Source organism: Neoarius graeffei, chromosome 5 (assembly GCF_027579695.1).
Source record: "Neoarius graeffei isolate fNeoGra1 chromosome 5, fNeoGra1.pri, whole genome shotgun sequence".
Classification (NCBI taxonomy): Eukaryota; Metazoa; Chordata; class Actinopteri; order Siluriformes; family Ariidae; genus Neoarius; species Neoarius graeffei.
In genome coordinates this window covers 46,873,878-46,895,143 of record NC_083573.1, presented here as the reverse complement: position 1 = coordinate 46,895,143, position 21,266 = coordinate 46,873,878, and the positions used below count along the sequence as shown (strand labels likewise).

General features: G+C 40.5%; 1 protein-coding gene across 1 annotated transcript in view; it reads right to left on the bottom strand.

Moving 5' to 3' along the window:
• Nucleotides 1-3,044: 3,044 nt before the first annotated feature.
• The window catches only part of gsdmeb (gasdermin Eb), a 30,838-nt gene continuing 12,616 nt past the window's right edge, over nt 3,045-21,266 (bottom strand). Inside the window, exons 5-10 of the mRNA XM_060921829.1 lie at nt 15,370-15,487; nt 14,920-15,036; nt 9,695-9,822; nt 6,932-7,136; nt 6,667-6,740; nt 3,045-5,132 (exon numbers count right to left, since the gene is read on the bottom strand). Of these exons, the coding sequence (XP_060777812.1) occupies nt 4,893-5,132; nt 6,667-6,740; nt 6,932-7,136; nt 9,695-9,822; nt 14,920-15,036; nt 15,370-15,487 (882 nt within the window). The 3' untranslated portion in view covers nt 3,045-4,892. The remainder of the gene's footprint in view (nt 5,133-6,666; nt 6,741-6,931; nt 7,137-9,694; nt 9,823-14,919; nt 15,037-15,369; nt 15,488-21,266) is intronic.

Here is a 21,266-nt window from a genome sequence, read left to right as displayed (position 1 = left end):
TGTGGCGCAACTGCTGTATATGATTCTGTAGCAGTTATATAATTGAAAAAATTACATATATCTGCTTTAAAAAAATCAATTTACTAACACTAAGAATTACTAACCAAACCATATAACTACATCTGTGTCAGTGAAGTTATAAGAGACACAGGATTTATTATAGGGGTTCGCCATCAAACAGGCAGGAAGAACATTGCTAACTGAATAGTGATTGTCATTCTTCTATCATCTTCTGGTGGATGTGGTGTTGTTTTTTTCCAAGTTGCTCCAAAGATCCTCTGTAGCACAATATTTCAAGAAGAGTGGTTGTATGGTTGTAGGATTTATAGCACTCTGTTATGAAAACATTATGAAAGCAATGTTTTTTTAAAAAATATTAGATTCACTATGCTAGCATAAAATTTAATAACTAAAAATAAATAATATTTGGGTGGATGCTTTTTTTAGGTACAATGGTGCTTGAAAGTTTGATAAAAAATATTATACTTGGCCATTTATTTATTGAGGGAAATGATCCAATATTACATATCTGTGAGTGGCAAAAGTATGTGAGCCTTTGCTTTCAGTATCTGGTGTGACCCCCTTGTGCAGCAATAACTGCAACTAAACGTTTCTGGTAACTGTTGATCAGTCCTGCACACCGGCTTGGAGGAATTTTAGCCCATTCATCTGTACAGAACAGCTTCAACTCTGGGATGTTGGTGGGTTTCCTCACATGAACTGCTCGCTTCAGGTCCTTCCACAACATTTCCATTGGATTAAGGTCAGGACTTTGACTTGGCCATTCCAAAACATTAACTTTATTCTTCTTTAACCATTCTTTTGTAGAACGACTTGTGTGCTTAGGGTCGTTGTCTTGCTGCATGACCCACCTTCTCTTGAGATTCAGTTCATGGACAGATGTCCTGACATTTTCCTTTAGAATTCACTGGTATAATTCAGAATTCATTATTCCACCAATGATGGCAAGCCGTCCTGGCCCAGATGCAGCAAAACAGGCCCAAACCATGATACGACCACCACCATATTTCACAAATGGGATAAGATCCTTATGCTGGAATGCAGTGTTTTCCTTTCTCCATACATAACGCTTCTCATTTAAACCAAAAAGTTCTATTTTGGTCTCATCTGTCCACAAAACATTTTTTTCCAATAGCCTTCTGGCTTGTCCACGTGATCTTTAGCAAACTGCAGACAAGCAGCAATGTTCTTTTTGGAGAGCAGTGGCTTTCTCCTTGCAACCCTGCCATGCACACCATTGTTGTTCAGTGTTCTCCTGATGGTGGACTCATGAATATTAACATTAGCCAATGTGAGAGAGGCCTTCAGTTGCTTAGAAGTTACCCTGGGGTCCTTTGTGACCTCACTGACTATTACACGCCTTGCTCTTGGAGTGATCTTTGTTGGTCAACCACTCTTGGGGAGGGTAACAATGGTCTTGAATTTCCTCCATTTGTACACAATCTGTCTGACTGTGGATTGGTGGAGTCCAAACTCTTTAGAGATGGTTTTGTAACCTTTTCCAGCCTGATGAGCATCAACAACGCTTTTTCTGAGGTCCTCAGAAATCTCCTTTGTTCGTGCCATGATACACTTCCACAAACATGTGTTGTGAAGATCAGACTTTGATAGATCCCTGTTCTTTAAATAAAACAGGGTGCCCACTCACACCTGATTGTCATCCCATTGATTGAAAACACCTGACACTAATTTCACCTTCAAATTAACTGCTAATCCTAGAGGTTCACATACTTTTGCCACTCACAGATACGTAATATTGGATCATTTTCCTCAATAAATAAATGACCAAGTATAATATTTTTGTCTCATTTGTTTAACTGGGTTCTCTTTATCTACTTTTAGGACTTGTCTGAAAATCTGATGTTTTAGGTTATATTTATGCAGAAATATAGAAAATTCTAAAGGGTTCACAAACTTTAAAGCACCACTGTATATTGTTTGAAGACAACACTTTGTGACAATAGAAAGAAAATAATCAAAGAACTGACATCACAAAAGGCTGAATATTTAAGTATTTACAAAGCAATCGATGATGGTTTATTTCGAACGTGTAAACAAACAATGAATAAATAAGCAGATGACAAGAAAAGCAAAACAGCATTTGCAACAAGAACACGTAAAAAGCCACTAAATTAGAAAATAAACCTTAAATAATATAGGTAATAATAATATATCAAAACAAAAGAAAACAGGACAAAAATACAAACAAGGACACACTAAGCAGTTTTGAGTTTACATGTCCGAAAAGGAGTGGGATGAAGTAAAAAAAAAAATCAATGAGTGCTAATACAATTTGATACTAAAGACTAAAAACGTAACTAGAAAATGTAATCATATACGTGGCTGTCCGTTAAAAAAAATAAATGTTATGTGAAAAGCAGTGGTACATATTACACTTTGAGCATTGGACTCCACGGATGGAGGATACTTGTATCTGCCTCAGCTGTCAACCGAGAAAGGTCAGTAGCCCTCCCTGAACTTGTCTCTATTGTCTCTGAAATCATACATGATCTCACTGAGCAAATCATGAGACTGCATATTCATAAGAATGCAGACATGTATTTATAAATTACTTTTGTGCCAGTGTGTTTTCATCAAACTCTGCCTGCAACATTGTCCCATTCACTGGCTACAGCTATCACAGCATCATTTATGATCTCGCACTCCTCCACCTCCATCCTAACTCATCGTCAGGACCCTCAGGTGAAAGAAGTAAATGCACTCTTTTGTTTCTGCAGAGCCATAAAATAACGAGGGTTTTTGAGTAAAAGTGAGGGCACTAAAGCATGCATTCCTAACCCTGGTCTCTGTCCTATACATTTTAGTGTTTTCCTGCTCCCAGCATGGTGGTGTAGTGCTTAGCACTGTCACCTCACAGCAAGAAGGTCCGGGTTCGAGCCCAGTGGCTGGCGAGGGCCTTTCTGTGTGGAGTTTGCATGTTCTCCCCGTGTCCGCGTGGGTTTCCTCCGGGTGCTCCGGTTTCCCCCACAGTCCAAAGACATGCAGGTTAGGTTAACTGGTGACTCTAAATTGACCGTAGGTGTGAATGTGAGTGTGAATGGTTGTCTGTGTCTATGTGTCAGCCCTGTGATGACCTGGCGACTTGTCCAGGATGTACCCTGCCTCTCGCCCGTAGTCAGCTGGGATAGGCTCCAGCTTGCCTGCGACCCTGTAGGACAGGATAAGCAGCTGCAGATAATGGGTGGATGCTCCCAACACACCTGGTTCAACTAATCAGCTAATTCACTGTGGAAGTGGGTTTGTTGGAGCGGGGAAAACACAGGACATGACAGGTGATACTCATACATGTCAACCTTTGGTCAATCAAATCTGTATAACCAAAATCCGTATTTCCCTTATAAAATCCGTGTAAGATGCAAATTAAAATAATTTACCTAAAATTTGAATGATGATAATGATATATCCCAGGTACTTTTTATTCAATATTAATAACAATAAACCTCCAGAATGAATACAAAGCTCCAGTGTTCGACAAAAACACAAAGTGTCACTCTGATGTTCTGAATTGTACTCCATGACAGCTTTTTTAGCAGTCTGCAACAATACCTCACGAGGCTGCACGTCACAGCAAGTGTCTGTGTTGATCTTGCCGGAGTGCCCATTCAGAATCTTTTCAGTCGCTAGTGAAAGTCGCTCAAGTGGAAATACGCATTTCAAACAAAATGTTACTTCCGGGTTGGCGAGATTCTCGCAATGCGGTGTGCGCATGATCAGAAGTGGAACGAAGTCTCGCTACCACAAGATAACGCGCGATTTCATAAGACTCTTTACTGGCTGTCTGTGGTGTACAGTACGTTTGTAAATGTTATGCACTCTTTTATCATCGTGGGAACTGATTATAGCTCTAAATAAATATTGAAGTTTTTTTAAAGAATCCGTATAACTTTATTTGTACGCCCATATACTATGTTTATTGAATCAAATCCGTATAAAATATGGACATTCCGTATAGGTTGACATGTATGGATACTCTAGGACCAGGGTTGGGAATCTATCGGTGTAATATACTGTACACTGCTACATGACAACCATATTGAATAAATACTACAAAAAGGTACTCTAATAATGAAAAACGCAACACGTTAACAGCAATATTCTAGAGTGACTGCATGAGATATATCCATTCCACTCTCACACAGTGTTGTCTCTAGGCAACAAACATTTAAGCAATTCCTGAGAACACAAATAATTTCATTTTTAATGTTTAGAAATGGTCACCCACTAACAAATGTGAATCATATTTCTGATGGATGAGAAAATCAATAAAAAAGTGCTTTTTTTAAATTTATTGAGGGCAGTTCTCCAGAGCAAAAACATGCACCCTCAACATGATATCCACCATGCCGCAAAAAGACTTTAAAATGGCCTGCGGAAAGTACTATGACCAAATAAAGGTTTTTTTGTTGGTTGGTTCCAAGCCACCCCTCCATTATTAACCCTTTTACTGCCAGTTCATATGTATAATGTCTTTATAAAGTGATGAATGTGGGTTTGTACCCTGGGGCAACAGTGTGCAATAGAGGAAAATGGAAGTATCGCTGTAACCAGTAGATGAACAAATGAGATTTTGGAATTGAACTAAAAGGGCCAAGGTCAAATGTTCAGTTTATAGTCACTTCTTCCAAAAAGTAAACCAACATTCAGAAATCAGGTGAGAAAAATAAGTCCACTCTTCCTACTTCCACAATCATTAAGAGTGGGATTAGTAGCCAGGTGTTTCCAGTATTAGCACAAGATTTGTTCGTCATCAGGAAGTGTGACAAGACTTGTAGGCAGCAGTAGCCATCCCCATCAATTCATCAAGTCCTGCTTGTTACACTATAAAATGATTGTTGATCTGTATAAAATATTTATGAAGAAAAAGTTGGGGATGCTAAAGAGGCCAAACCAAAGAGGGCAATGCACAAGATTAGAGGAAAGTGCTCTTGCTGGTTGGTGATCTGCGCCTGGATCAAGTCCTCATTTTTGGACAGCATCACACTGTAATTTCCAAAGAGCTCTTGTACTTTGCTGTAAGTGTCCTTGTCAGCCAACGTGGCCAGTGTGCTATCCTTCAGAGAGCACTCTTTGTTTCCCATAACATTTTCCACCTGTAAGGCAGTACAGACAACACAACCAATAAATTCATTTGTTCATCTTCAGTAACCGTTTTATCCTGGTCAGGGACATGGTAGATTTGAAGCCTACCTACCCTGGGAACACTGGGTATGAGATTGGAACAAATTTCTGATGGAACAACAGTCCGCTGTAGGGTGGACTGGCACCACGCATGCACATTCACATCTAGGGTCGATTTAACATAGCCAATCCATCTAATAACGTTTTTTGGAGGTGGGAGGAAACAAGAGAACACGGAGGAAATGAACAGATGGAGGACACAGACAGTGTGAGCTTAAAGGAGAACTGAAGGCAAATTTTTTATTATTAAAATTCTAGTTCTCTCATTTTATTAAATATAGGAATGCATCTTTGACAGCTATTTTGTCACTGCTACAGCAAGTTATGAGTGTTTGAAATACGCTATGTAATATATCAGTCCTTATGTCAAAGCAATGGCCGTAAACGAGATTCGTTGAGACCTGTGCGAGACATCATAGGACGGAAGTAAAACGTACAGCGGAAATCAAAGTGACCAACATCTGCCAACATTGTCAAAAGACACGCGCGCCCTCTTTCGAATGCTGACGTAATCAAGCTGGAAGTTTTGTTTGTTTTGATAGCAATCAGGAAACCTTGAAAAAAGTAGGCAGTAATCGTCATTTAAACTCGTTTTTGTGCAATATTTCGTTTGGAAAACAGTTTTCAAAATGGCGGCACTGACACCTGGCTGACACTTCATGTTTCGAAGTTTCGCACAAGTCTTGTGAAGATCGCGCGGATAAGCGACGCCTGCCGTGGACCAAACAAACTAAATTCAACACAGCTAAAAACTGAACAGGCCGATAAGTCTCATCTCATCTCATTATCTCTAGCCGCTTTATCCTGTTCTACAGGGTCGCAGGCAAGCTGGAGTCTATCCCAGCTGACTACGGGCGAAAGGCGGGGTACACCCTGGACAAGTCGCCAGGTCATCACAGGGCTGACACATAGACACAGACAACCATTCACACTCAGTCACGCCTACGGTCAATTTAGAGTCACCAGTTAACCTAACCTGCATGTCTTTGGACTGTGGGGGAAACCGGAGCATCCAGAGGAAACCCATGCGGACACGGGGAGAACATGCAAACTCCGCACAGAAAGGCCCTCGCCGGCCACGGGGCTCGAACCCAGGACCTTCTTGCTGTGAGGCGACAGCGCTAACCACTACACCACCCAGGCCGATAAGTATAATACTTAATTACAATTAGTTGTCAATACGAGTCATGATATAAAGTTACTAAAACCGAAAATATAATTGAATAACACATTAATTAAGAAATAAAGCAAGTTTAAAAATGACTTCAGTTCTCCTTTAAAGATTAAACTGGGGACCCAGTGTGCTATCAATAACCACTACATGTTCAGCAGAAACACGCTGCTAAGTAAGCTAATCAAACCATGCATCAGACATTCAGTTAATGCAATTAAATTTTACAGAAGTGTTTAGACTGTATATGACCGGAAAGGAAAGGAGATACTCACCAGCAGGTGCATTGCCTGTAAGATGGGGCAATGGCAACATGATTTGAGCGTCTTCAAGGCGGGCTCAGTCATCTCTACAGGAAAGAGAGGTTTTATATGGATCAGCACTACCAAGGAAAATGTCATGAAAATGCATATATATATATATATATATATATATATATATATATATATAAATTCAGAGTAGTAATCATCTCACATCCAGTCCTGTCTCGTTTTTAGCAACACGATCATAATAGTTGTATTTATTTACAGGCTTGCTCACCCTCTAAGGCACTTGTGAGGATGCTGGTGGCAGTGATGGCAGAGGGCTTCAACTGCCATTCATCGGGAACTCCTTCCCGTGGGTCATGATCTGTACTTTCTTCCTCCTTGAGCAGCTCCAGTATAGTCTGTACTGCTTTATTCAGAGAAGGCGCTTTGTCCAGTGTGGAGAGATCAGACTTCCTATCACTGAACAAATCCTCCAACTGACACAGTGAGACAGAAACAAAGCATTTAGTAGAAATTCATGCACATTTTCCATGCAGTATTTGTTGTAGGAAACACTGTTCTGTAACAAAAAAAATAAATTGTTTTAACTTAAAGTTACCGGGCTGTCTTAAAATTTTGAGTTCAGTGAAATTCATATAGGCGGCACGGTGGTGTAGTGGTTAGCGCTGTTGCCTCACAGCAAGAAGGTCCAGGTTTGAGCCCCGTGGCCGGCGAGGGCCTTTCTGTGCGGAGTTTGCATGTTCTCCCCGTGTCCGCGTGGGTTTCCTCCGGGTGCTCCGGTTTCCCCCACAGTCCAAAGACATGCAGGTTAGGTTAACTGGTGACTCTAAATTGACCGTAGGTGTGAATGTGAGTGTGAATGGTTGTCTGTGTCTATGTGTCAGCCCTGTGATGACCTGGCGACTTGTCCAGGGTGTACCCCGCCTTTCGCCCGTAGTCAGCTGGGATAGGCTCCAGCTTGCCTGCGACCCTGTAGAACAGGATAAAGCGGCTACAGATAATGAGATGAGATGAGATACTTCTGCGGCGAATGTCACGCATCTACGAAACATGCTTCATTTCGTCTGACTACAGACCCGCATGAGATTTCAACAAATGAAAGTTACAGACTTTTTCACTAAAACCAAGGACTAAAATGTGCTATTATGCGCTATGCCTGAACTGTGCTTGCTGCACGATAATCACTGTTCTATTCTTCTGAACACTTCTCATTTACTTGTTATTACATGCAGTTAACTATTACATGATTGTCCATATTCTTCTCACTGCTGTTGGAATTTTATAATGACTTGTAATTAGCTCAGCGGTGCTACTACGCTGGATGCAATTATGCTTACGATTGTTCAGAGCAGGCCAAAACTTGCATTTTTAATACCTTGCGATGCAAACACAGGATGTCACTATGGAAAACAATGAGCTTTGTAAATAATAAATGTATTTTACATATACATAATACACTACCGTTCAAAAGTTTGGGGTCACTTTGAAATGTCCTTATTTTTGAAAGAAAAGCACTGTTCTTTTCAATGAAGATCACTTTAAACTAATCAGAAATCCACTCTATACATTGCTAATGTGGTAAATGACTATTCTAGCTGCAAATGTCTGGTTTTTGGTGCAACATAGGTGTATAGAGGCCCATTTCCAGCAACTCTCACTCCAGTGTTCTAATGGTACAATGTGTTTGCTCATTGCCTCAGAAGGCTAATGGATGATTAGAAAACCCTTGTACAATCATGTTAGCACAGCTGAAAACAGTTGAGCTCTTTAGAGAAGCTATAAAACTGACCTTCCTTTGACCAGATTGAGTTTCTGGAGCATCACATTTGTGGGGTCGATTAAATGCTCAAAATGGCCAGATACATGTCTTGACTATATTTTCTATTCATTTTACAACTTATGGTGGGAAATAAAAGTGTGACTTTTCATGGAAAACACAAAATTGTCTGGGTGACCCCAAACTTTTGAACGATAGTGTACATGTAAATAAAATTTACTGAAATAACATCCATAAACAACCATTGCTCTAATCCGGGATAGGTGTATACAATCAGTCTTTGAGGTGCGTGCTGCTCAGAGTGCGAGTGAAAGTTCAAAACGCGCAGGTGCGAACGCGTGCAGATGTGACAGGCTGCAAAATATTTTATTACATATTATTTGTTACATTAACGGTCAACAATTTAAAAAAAAAGAGTTATCAGCTTGGTAAAAATTATTGTAGTTCTTGCAATTTCTTTGTTGGATATCTTCAGGGGACTGGTTTATCTGAAAAATAAAGCTCATAGAAAGTTTTCTACTCGAGCCATGCCAGATTTTCCATGCATTATAACACGGATTCACTCATAACACCACGGTCGGATTCTTTGGATCCCAACTTCCATGTTAAAATGGTGTTCCACTGTACAAACTCCTGACCGGTTTCATAATGGAAATGAAGGCCAGTAAGATAACTAGTTCCCTAAAAAGTAAAAGGATGTCAATGGGGAAAATGCATTGTGTGTGAGAAACATTTAATGCGGTTTAAATTGTGCAATTATTCAACAAATGCAAGAGCTGTACTTCCCCAATCATTCATTAACCTCATCTCTGTAAAAACAAAAGCCATGTACAAAGATTGTTCTATCTCCATCCATTATCCATAACCGCTTATCCTGTACAGGGTCGCAGGCAAGCTGGAGCCTATCCCAGCTGACTACGGGCGAAAGGCGGGGTACACCCTGGACAAGTCGCCAGGTCATCACAGGGCTGACACAGAGACACAGACAACCATTCACACTCACATTCACACCTACGGTCAATTTAGAGTCACCAGTTAACCTAACCTGCATGTCTTTGGACTGTGGGGGAAACCGGAGCACCCGGAGGAAACCCACGCGGACACGGGGAGAACATGCAAACTCCACACAGAAAGGCCCTCGCCGGCCACTGGGCTCGAACTCAGACCTTCTTGCTGTGAGGCGATAGTGCTAACCACTACACCACCGTGCCGCCATCATTCTATGTGAACTATTTTAAATGTTTTATTCTCACTCACTGCAAGATTCAGGGTACTGATGGCTGCCTTGTCCCTTAGGAGGGAAGTGATTTGCTGGAAGAGATATGAGCGTGTGCTGGCTGGGAGTCCTGAAAGCACCTTGAAATGAACCTGCAGGCCATCCATCTCTGAGAGAGAGAGAGAGAGAGAGAGAGAGAGAATTTACTGTGTGAGGAATTTTGGAATGAGGATTGGCTATTTACTGCAGGAAGAATCTAAAATGTTGTAACAACAGTGCTTGTTTCACCACTGTTAAATATCATACATATCAAACTTGCTTTATTTTGGTACAAAGTAATGGAACTGATGCTGCTATAATAATAATGTTAATATAATAATATAATATAATATAATAATGTTGCTGATGAAAAAAATCTGAATTTCTGAGATTGTAGGTACATGGTGATCTTCCTGCTTGCTAATATAACAGACCTGTTTGGAAGATCATCATGTACCTACAATCTCAGAAATTCAGACTTTTTCATCGACAGATTCAACACTGTGCACTATGGGAAACATTCACTTTGATACTTTGGCCCATATTTGTGGTCAAAACTAGATAGTAATGATCGAAAAGCAAATTCTGTATCTTCATTTAAAGGGCTGATGACACGAACATGACTCTATGCAATTTCTTAAATAAACTATACAACATGGCAAACGTTAGATTTCTGTTATAATTACGTGAAAAGAAGCTGTTGTTACGCAAATATCCAACTTTTAATTGCACAGCGCAAGAAAACTGGGTCCGTGGCTCGCGGCCATGTTGTGACGTCAGCGGGAGAACACGCTGCGGTTCACTGCCTGTTCTACTCATAGACATCCTATGGTTCTACTCTGGTTCTACTCAATGGAAATGGCGCATGAAAACGCCGGTGAACTCTCTAGTGCTAGCTCTTCCTCTTCTGGGAGTCTAGAATTGTGTTGATCTCTTCCGAATATAATCTATGATAGCCTACCCTCTTTACCCTTTGCCTCTCGTTGCTAGGCGGCAGTTACATGAAAGCCGCAAGCTTTCACAAGCAAATACATGACTGATATCACGCCGACTTTATGATTATCATGTAGAATCTATAGCTCTACGTACATTTATCTTATGTCATTTCACAACACATGTTCTGACAGGAGGACTGTCTTTGGATCCGGCATAGCTACTAGTTAGGGGTGTGCAAAAATATCGATACGGCGATATATCGCGATACTTTGTCTTCCGATTCAATATCGATACTCAAAATTTGAATATCGATATTTTTTCAAATAACAAATCATGTTTCAGACGAGTTGTAAATCCAGTACGACTTCCGCACCTCCGCTCCGCGAGGTGTCGCTGTGCCGCTCCCTCACTGCAAGGCACTCTTCATCTTCTCTTTTTTCCCCGGCGGTTGCAGTGAGGAAAAAAAAACAAGCAAGCATGGCTGTTAACATAAACCTAGAGACGCCGCCGAACTTTAAGGCAGATGTTTGGAGGCACTTTGGATTCCAAAGGAAAGGAGAAAAAAACAGTGAGCCGGACAAAGAGTATGCACTCTGCAAAACCTGTTTCGCTCCAATTAGATATTCAGGTAACACAACAAACTTGCGAACTTACTTAGCACGACACCACCCCGACATATTAGCTCAGCCGGAGCCGCCGAAACCCGACCCGAAGCAAACTACACTGGACAGCGCCAAAGTCCTCCCGTCTACTTCAGTGATGTGTGACTTACTGTAACTGTGAACTTAATTTTGTCATTTAAGGCCAAAGGCAAGAAGCTGCACTTTATCTTGCATTTTCAGTTTTAGTGTGTGTGAGACACTGCATTTTATTTTGAGTATTTACTCAAAGTTCAGAAGAAACATGATTCACTGAGGTTTCAGTTCAGTTTCAGTGTGTGGACGCTGACCCACACTGCACTTTGTTTCATAATCCTGCTCAGGGAGACTAAGATGCCCACTGCACTTTTCAATGTGTTTCAGACAGTGTGTTGTTCCTGCAAAATAAGCACAAGTTAAATGTTCTCAGGTATATGTTCTCAAGTTTACAAAGAACAAATTGATATGAGTGTTAGCACTGAAATGTATGTGCAGTCTGCAGTGCAAGTTTTAAGTTTTCATAAAACAATTTGATTCTGCTTGTTAAGCAGCACTGATGTGTCCATGCTTACAGAAAAGTTGAGAATACTAGCACAGAAATGGGAATTTTCTGTATGTTGTAGTGAAGCAACTCTTGGTTTTGCCAGCAGTGGAATAGAGACAAATATATGTCTGGCAAGAGTGTGTAGTTATGTATGTGAAATGTAATTTTACAGTGGTCAATAAATTCTGATTTTCTTCAGTGACACAGATATCGTGATGTGGTTGAAATTTCTTGCAATATATCGATTATCGCAGAATCGCTGTACCGTGATATTATTGTTATCGTGGGCAAAATATCGCCATAGTATCGTATCGTGAGGTATCTGGTGATACCCAGCCCTACTACTAGTAGACCCCCTCCGGAATACTGGCAGTGTTGCCAGATTGGGAGGTTTCCCACTCAGTTGAGCGGTTTCAAGTGCATTTTGGTGGGTTTTGAACATATTTTGGGTTGGAAAACTTCAGCAGTATCTGGCAACAGATACTGCTGACGTTTTCCAGCCCAAAATATGTTCAAAACCCACCAAAATGCACTTGAAACCGCTCAACTGGGTGGGAAAAATCTCAAACTGGCAACACTGTGTAGGCACTGCTGATGGTAGTAACACACGTTTGTGCTGAACTGAACACCCAAGAGATTCTTTTAAGCTGGGAAGGGTGTCAAAACAATCCAAATCGAAGTGTTCAGAGCACAGGACGGATGTTGGTGAGGGCTCCCACTTGTCACGAGTGCGCCTGACTTGCTTCACCCACTTTGCATGCAGCTCGGGATCTCTGGGAAACTTGAATAAACTTACCCCATCCTTGTGGGTTTTGGAGCAAAAGCCGGCAACACAACGCGAAGGCATAATATATATATATATATATATATATATATATATATATATATATATAATGTATAATAATAATAATAATGATAAACTGAACACCTGTCGCATCAACAATAAACTGGTAAGTTAGGAGGAAGGTTCTTTCGCTGACGTCATACAGCTCCTCCTCCTCTTTCGTCTCCTGGGTGCTGCACCCCCGTCAAATTTGCCCAGATAGCCGCGTTTTTTATCATAACTTGTAAAATAGGCGCCTTCGTGAATTCATATATGGATCATCGGGAATTACTTTTTATGTTATAAAACATCGCCAAAGATGTCAAAAACGTGTCATCAGCACTTTAAAGGTAGACTGCCTTTCAGATTTTTCAGGTTTAGGTCATAAAAAGAATTTTCCCCGACACCCAATTATTATTTTTTAGTGGACCGAAAGCTGCTGAATTCAAATCACAGACTTCCAATTTTATTACCTTTTTTTCCCTAAAAGAACAATTAATGAATTTAGAGCCATGTGACCCTAAATTCTCTGCCATTTTTTTTCTTGCTTCACCGTGACCTCATTCAAGATACTACGTCATGCATGACATGGAGGGCTTTCCCCGTTTGCACAAGACATTGTGGGATACAAATTTAAAACAGGAGAGAAAAATGGAGGATGTGAGTGTGCGAATGAAACGTGAAAGAGCGACTACAGTAACGGAAAGCGAGAAGAAAAGATGTTATGTTGTGAAGGAAAGGAAACACAGGACCAAACTAATAAATATCGGCAGTCAGCGAGCACCTCGGTGCGATCAGCTGTTCGTTTAGTGACGGAATGATGCAACTGTCAGTGCACGGTCAAAGTGAAACTCCGCGTGCGCACACACACTTCCTCTTCTGCTTGACTGCGCAAAGTGAGCAATTTCATGCACATTATTTGCTCGGGAATCCCCTCAAATTAACCCTTGTGTGGTGTTCATATTTTTGTTACTCAGCCAGTGTTTGTGGGTCTGGTGGACCCGCTGTATTTTGGTGTTTTAAATTCAACACAATCAAACAATTTTACATTAAATACTTAACAGATGTTTACTTCACCCCAATTACAAGCAAGATACGAGCAGCAGATATAGTTAAAGAAAAACAGGTCCCACAGACCCGAACACAATGGCCTGGTTTTTAAAAAAAGATATTACAGAAATAATCATATATCACAATGACCAAATTTCAGAGGGAACTAAATTTCACTGATTTAATGAAATCGAAAGGCTGTCTACTTTTAAGTCACGCATAAGAAAGAAGGATCTTACATCTGTAGTACAAGGCAGCTGTGCCTCATGCTCTGCATGTCAAAGTTAGGACTTATTTTCTAAGTTTTATAGTACACATTTAAGATTTATCATTTATATTTAAGATTATAGATAGAAGTGTATATTTCAGATTTTATTCATATTTATTTATTTATAGCTAGTGTCCCCAATTAGTAGGCTACTTGTGGCCAGCTATAAGTTTGGCGCTTTAATAAAGTTGTTGATTGATTGATTGATTGATTGATTACTATTAATGGTTATCATGGAAGTTATTAACTATGATCAACTATGGCCAGTCTAAGAGTGATTTGTGCAGGATGACCACACTTGGATAAAGTACTTTTTCTGGCATGATAAAAAAAAAAGCAACATACTCTCATTTGTGCTCATTACATACACAATGCACATGCTTTTTGTTCGTAGAATGAAAATATGATTTCTGACCACTATGATTATGATATGAATATTTGGCAACTAAGAATGCATCAATCAAAAACATGTAGAATAAACTGCAGCAGTGCAGAGGACAAATGAGCTTATATGAGCACAAATGTAATAATTATTTTAAAAATCCCTTGGTTTGTGTTTTTCTTGCTGTACCAGCCCTTCTCTAACTGGGTTTCAGCTTGATAGTATTCTTAGACCCTGACCTACAAAGCACTTTGTCAGGAATCTGATTTTATTCCAGTGTTATTTTGAAGCAGGATATATGATCGCCCTGGTGTTATCTGACTAGTGTCATCTCCTTGGACCAGTCTGCAGACATAAACCCAGTGTGAGCTAGAGACTTCCTCCAACAGCTGGCATAGTACTGCAAATAAACTATATCTCACATGTTGCTGATCTTTAATACAGATTTAATACAGTTCCTGGGGAATCTCCGCAATGAGAAATCTGCTATCTAACTAGGGCGTTGGCTGAATGCTATAAACGTAAATGGAATTTAAATGTAAATGTTTTTTTCAGGTCATGGCCTATAATCCACTTCAGCGCTTACCTTCCTGTAGCTTTTGGACTGGTGATTCTAATGGAGTACTGCAGACCAAGTTTGCGTCTGTTTTTTTCAGGCCATCCACCTCAAAGCATCCGGAGGTGTCTGGCAACAGGCACAGCTCTGAGGACACAAGACTGCAGTGGTCAGACAAATTACTGGTGACTAACTTCCATTTCCTGGCTAAGCAGCACTAGTACAGAGCTCTGCTGGTTAAAGAAATTGATTATCTAAGGCCATGAGATGACTATAAAGCATTCTTAAACATAATTCACAATTTTATTTTACTCCACCGGTGAGAGCAATCAGATTGGAATCTGATCATTTCCATGATCGTAATAAACAGCTTTGGTGGTCATGATCAAATCTATTGGATAATAATTAAAGCAGCATTCATTCGAAATGTGCAGTTCTGCATACATTCTCAAATTAAAAACAAGACCAAAGTGAGATTACCAAATTGACCCTTTCTCTTCACGGTGAGCTCCATTAGACTGTAAGCCAGGACCGTTCTCGCTGGAATTTCTAGAAAAACATTATGGTCTAAATTCAGGCCGCCGTTCTTTACCGAAACCTGTAGAGCAGTGAGAAAAGATTATGAGAGATTAAGAGCTTTTAAATGAGTCATGCCATTTAGATATTCCTGAGGTTATTGACAAGATTACTCTATTTCATATAATTTTACAAACAGAAATCACTTTAAAATTGATTCTCTCTGTGACCTCTGGATTAGTGTCATAGTGCCTCTCCATACTCCTTATTGTATCTCCTGACAAAATATTTACAGCATAGGCTCTTATCCAGAGCGACATACAACATACACAGAGCATCCTTGGGAGCGGTTGGGGGTTGGGTGCCTTACTCAAGGACACTTCAGCCATTCCTGCTGGTCCAGCAAATCAAACCAGCAACCTTTTGGTCTCAAAGCTGCTTCCCTAACCATAAGGCCATGGCTTCCCATACCTATGAATGCTTTAATACTAATCCAACACACTATTTGTTTTAAGACTTTCAGTTTAGTTGGAATAAATGTGGTCTTCATGATGGAACCAACTGATTTTTTTTATTATTTAATCAATGAATCTAACATTTATTAATCTGCTTCAATATATAACAAATTACAAATAAGAAAAACAAATCAGGCAAGTTTAAATAATGGTACAATAAAGTTGAAATGCAAAATAAAAATTAACAATAAAATATTATTTATTATTTAAAGTTTAATATATTATAAATAGGGCGGCACGGTGGTGTAGTGGCTAGCGCTGTCGCCTCACAGCAAGAAGGTCCGGGTTCGAGCCCCGTGGCCGGCGAGGGCCTTTCTGTGTGGAGTTTGCATGTTCTCCCCGTGTCCGCGTGGGTTTCCTCTGGGTGCTCCGGTTTCCCCCACAGTCCAAAGACATGCAGGTTAGGTTAACTGGTGACTCTAAATTGACCATATGTGTGAATGTGAGTGTGAATGGTTGTCTGTGTCTAAGTGTCAGCCCTGTGATGACCTGGCGACTTGTCCAGGGTGTACCCCGCCTTTCGCCCGTAGTCAGCTGGGATAGGCTCCAGCTTGCCTGCGACCCTGTAGAACAGGATAAAGCGGCTAGAGATAATGAGATGAGATGAGATATTATAAATATTAAAAATTTTAGCAAGTATTGATGTAAGCCAGTAACATACAGTCCTGGGATAAATAAAGTATACCCTCTTTCAATTCTGTTTTTATTTATTTTATTTATCAAGGTGATGGACTGGCCAAGTCAAAGTCTAGATCTCAATCCCATTGAGATACTGTAACAGGATCTTAAGAGAGCTGTGCATAAAGAGTGTCAAGAAGAGTGGGCCAAAATTTCTCGAAACAAATGTGAGCGAGATAAACTACAACAGAAAATCGCTTACTTCAAGTGATTGTTGCTAAAGACAGCAGCCTTTTAATATCTACTATCTGTCATGAAGTATGAGCTAAGTACATTGTGACAAATGCACTTCATTTAAATATCTTCATCTGACAGGACACATTTAAAAATACGAGTCAAGGTTAAAATTTGAGATTCAACAACGCTAAGGGATTACATTACACACAATTTAATGATGAAATCGTGCCATATCACACCAAAATGCATTAGGCGTCTTTGGCTCATTTTCTTTTTCGAAAAGCGGCTCGGTTTTTGGTGGTACAGTGGTGTAGTGGTTAGCACTGTTGCCTCACAGCAAGAAGGTCCTGGGTTCGAGTCCAGTGGCCGGCGAGGGCCTTTCTGTATGGAGTTTGCATGTTCTGTCTGTGTGAGTTTCCCCCATAGTCCAAAGACATGCAGGTTAGGCTAATTGGTGGCTCTAAATTGAATGTGAATGGTTGTTTGTCTATGTGTCAGTCCTGCAATAACCTGGTGACTTGTCCAGGGTGTACCCTGCCTCTTGCCCACAGTCAGCTGGGATAGGCTCCAGCTTGCCTGCAACCCTGTACAGGATAAGCAGTTATGGATAATGGATGGAGATAGAACAATCTTTGTACATGGCTTTTGTTTTTACAGAGATGAGGTTAATGAATGATTGGGGAAGTACAGCTCTTGCATTTGTTGAATAATTGCACAATTTAAACTGTACTAAATGTTTCTCCCACACAATGCATTTTCCCCATTGACATCCTTTTACTTTTTAGGGAACTAGTTATCATACCGCTTATTCTGTAGAACAGGATAAGCGGCTACAGATAATGGATGGATGGATGGCTCGGGGTTTTTCCCCTCACGAAAAGTACACTCTGGAATCATGCCACCAGGAAATGAAAATCACTGTCCAATCACAGCTCTCTAGCAAACGGGGGGCGTGGTTGAGGAAAACAACCTGAGATAATTGATTAGTTGACAGAACAGTCATTTCCATACTGTGCTATCCAGGGGAACACTGAATGTTTGTCATGGTTGAGGCACATGGGAATAAGACAGCGGCTGGATTGTGGAGGCAAGAGCTCAGTAGCCTAGAACAACAAGCCTCAACATAGGCCTGTCATGTCAGCTAATCAATTACTGTAGACTGAACTGAATTGGGCGGCACGGTGGTGTAGTGGTTAGCGCTGTCGCCTCACAGCAAGAAGGTCCTGGGTTCGAGCCCCGGGGCCGGCGAGGGCCTTTCTGTGCGGAGTTTGCATGTTCTCCCCGTGTCCGCGTGGGTTTCCTCCGGGTGCTCCGGTTTCCCCCACAGTCCAAAGACATGCAGGTTAGGTTAACTGGTGACTCTAAATTGACCGTAGGTGTGAATGTGAGTGTGAATGGTTGTCTGTGTCTATGTGTCAGCCCTGTGATGACCTGGCGACTTGTCCAGGGTGTACCCCGCCTTTCGCCCGTAGTCAGCTGGGATAGGCTCCAGCTTGCCTGCGACCCTGTAGAAGGATAAAGCGGCTAGAGATAATGTGATGTGTGTGTGATGTGATGTGAACTGAATTGGTCAAATTTTTGGAAATGTGTTGCTGGCACTAAATTCAAAATGAGCACATATTTTTCAAAAAAAAAAACAATAAAATTTCTCAGTTTCAACATCTGATATGCTGCTGTTGTACTATTTTCAAAGAAATATAGGGTTTCCACGATTTGTAGATCATCACATTCTGTTTTTATTTATGTTTTCCACAGCATCCCAACTTTATTGGAATTAGGATGCCGGATCACAATGGAAATAAGTGTTATTCACTTTCTTGTGTTATCCGTGTATCTTAATGTACACTATATTTATGTATTTTGTGCATTATTTTACTAAATAAAATCAATCAAAATCAATCAATCAATCAATCAGTCAATCAGGATTGTATTTTGCTTTTAACTACAGTGACACATTTATATTCTTTCATTAGAAATCCAAAACAGAGCATGGATCTGCTCCATGCACACATACAAGGTCTTTTAACAATCCGACTGTACGATAGAGGCCACACTAACACCTTCTTTGTGAATTTTTTTTTTTATTTTGATTTTTTTAACCAGTTAACTACAATATAATCTGATCCTGGATAGGGGCAAAATGAAAACGGGGTGAAATTCTGAGAGAAGTCGATATTTATCTTCAGCAGATATTTATACTGTAAAACATAACACAATTATTTCAACAACTGTGAAACTATTTCTCCAGCAAATGGCAATATGTAAAACCAAATAATAGATAAATAAAAAAAACACTCAACCTCAGAACACGCAATTTCTTTACATGTAGAGCTGGCTCTGTAACTTTGATTAAATATAAACCATGGAAAATATTGATCTGAAAAATAGACTGAAAGAGGTCTCTGTAGTTGTATGCAGACATATTTGTGGTGATGGATGAGGAAGCAAAGTATAACATTCTGTGCGTCACTGCCTTTCTGTTTCACCACAAACAAAATGAGTAAAAACTGGTTCAGGTTATATGCTTGTGTGTGCTATAGATTTCTCTGCAAAAACCACCATGGTTGTCTGTGTCAACATTCACTAAATGTCACTGTGGCAGCGAGGGCATGGCCAAGTGTCGGTCTGTGACCGGAGGGCGGAGTCAGGGAAGGTAAGTGGCAGAATCACTGCATCTGAGGTTAATTAATGTGTTTGTGTGTCTTCCCCAGTGACCGCGCCCTATTTAACCTTCCTCTAGTGTTAGGGTTGGCTCCGACCCGTTTTTAGGTTTAGCATACATAAAAGTACTACATAAATTTGTTTATTGCATTAGGTTAAAGGGCATATCTTGGACCAATTTAGTGTTTTTTTTATATGAAAGTATGTCCCTTTACACACTCATCTGGAAGGGTAATTTTGCACAAGGCCATCTGTCTACAGCAGAAAAAAATAAAATAACAAAACGCGTCTGGAAAAATCCCAAGGGAGTCTGAAGCCAGATTCGTGACGTCACGTGCGGATCCGCCAGCAGGCTGAGAGACCCTGCATGGATTCAGTGCACAGTCTGTGTAGACCAAGTTTAACAGCTAGCAATTTTGCATTGAAATATGGAATTGTCACCTGAGCGCAATGTTGCTTCACCTTTGGATGAAGAATATAATCAGATGTCAGAATTGGGGCTTCATCTGCTTGGATTTGATGATGATTCAAGTATTCAATAGTAATTCAAAATTACTATTATGTATTTATATATTTCTTCATTTAGAAGAGTACTGGCTACTGTAGGAGAAAGATTTCATAAGCTACACACATGGAATCGGCTAAGCAGGATTGTATATACATTTAATGTGTTTGACAGGTCCCAAGATCTCAAGCCCTGACACACACATCCCTTGATACATGTGAAGTAAGTGTATTATCGCCCAGCGCTTTCGTGTTGTTTACTTTTGTGTGTGTCAATAAATAACATTATCCGTGTACCACACAAACACAGGAACACCTAATTTAGAGTATAGTCTCTCTTATTTCTTACCCTGGTAACAGTCAACTTGTGAATTGCTGATTTTCTTGGCCTTTTTCTCGGCTCTGCTTGGTCCTCGGCTTCGAGGGCCTCAGTGGATGCGGCACTTCGCCTTCTGTCAGGGGAGACGAACACGGCTGGCTCCTTTGGTGACGCTGACACAAATGGAGACGGTGTTGCTTTGGGCATTCTAACAGATGGAACTGCATGTTTTTTCAGACCAAGTTGCTTCTTGAAGCCCATTTCCCACTGCAAATAGTTCTCAAAGTCGTCAGGCTCTATGAAGTGAGCTCCGCATACGATGCTGTGGTCTGTTGCATGTTGCCAGTTTTTCCGGGTGCCTCGCACGAAGCGCTCCCATTTCTCTCTCATTGTCCGGTCTTTTGGAAAACGATGAGTACTAATCCCATCAAGATTGGTGTTGCTACACCCTCCTACGATACATCTGTTAACCATTTTAATAATTACGTGATAACGTTGAAGAAATTTGCAGAAAACCATCAGGTCGTTTTCTCATAAACAAACCAGCGCTGACGTAGGATTCAGAAGGAGGCGTCCCACACGTGACTTCACGAAAATCAGTGTTTGCCGGGAAATCCAAACGCCAAGTTTTTTCAGAGACGGACCAATTCGCCTCAAATGGCTTGATTTCAACTGAATTTTTCTGGTATTGTGCAAGGAAAAAAATTGCACAAAATGCAAAATGTGACAGATATTTGACCAAAGTTTAATATAAAATAAGAGAATTACATTGATCTTGCTCCTGAATTTACCCAAGATGTGCCCTTTAACAACTTACTCAGGGATGTTCCTAGGGATACTTCTAATTCTTCCTAGTGCATCGATAATGAGTTGCTAATGACTACTAGGAGAAGTGGGTTAATATATTTGTAATCCTTTACATTTCTGGGTCACGATTGAGGCTAAATATCTTGAAACTTTGTTGTTTATATCCCCTGTCCCATACAGGTTGAAAACCACAGTTATAA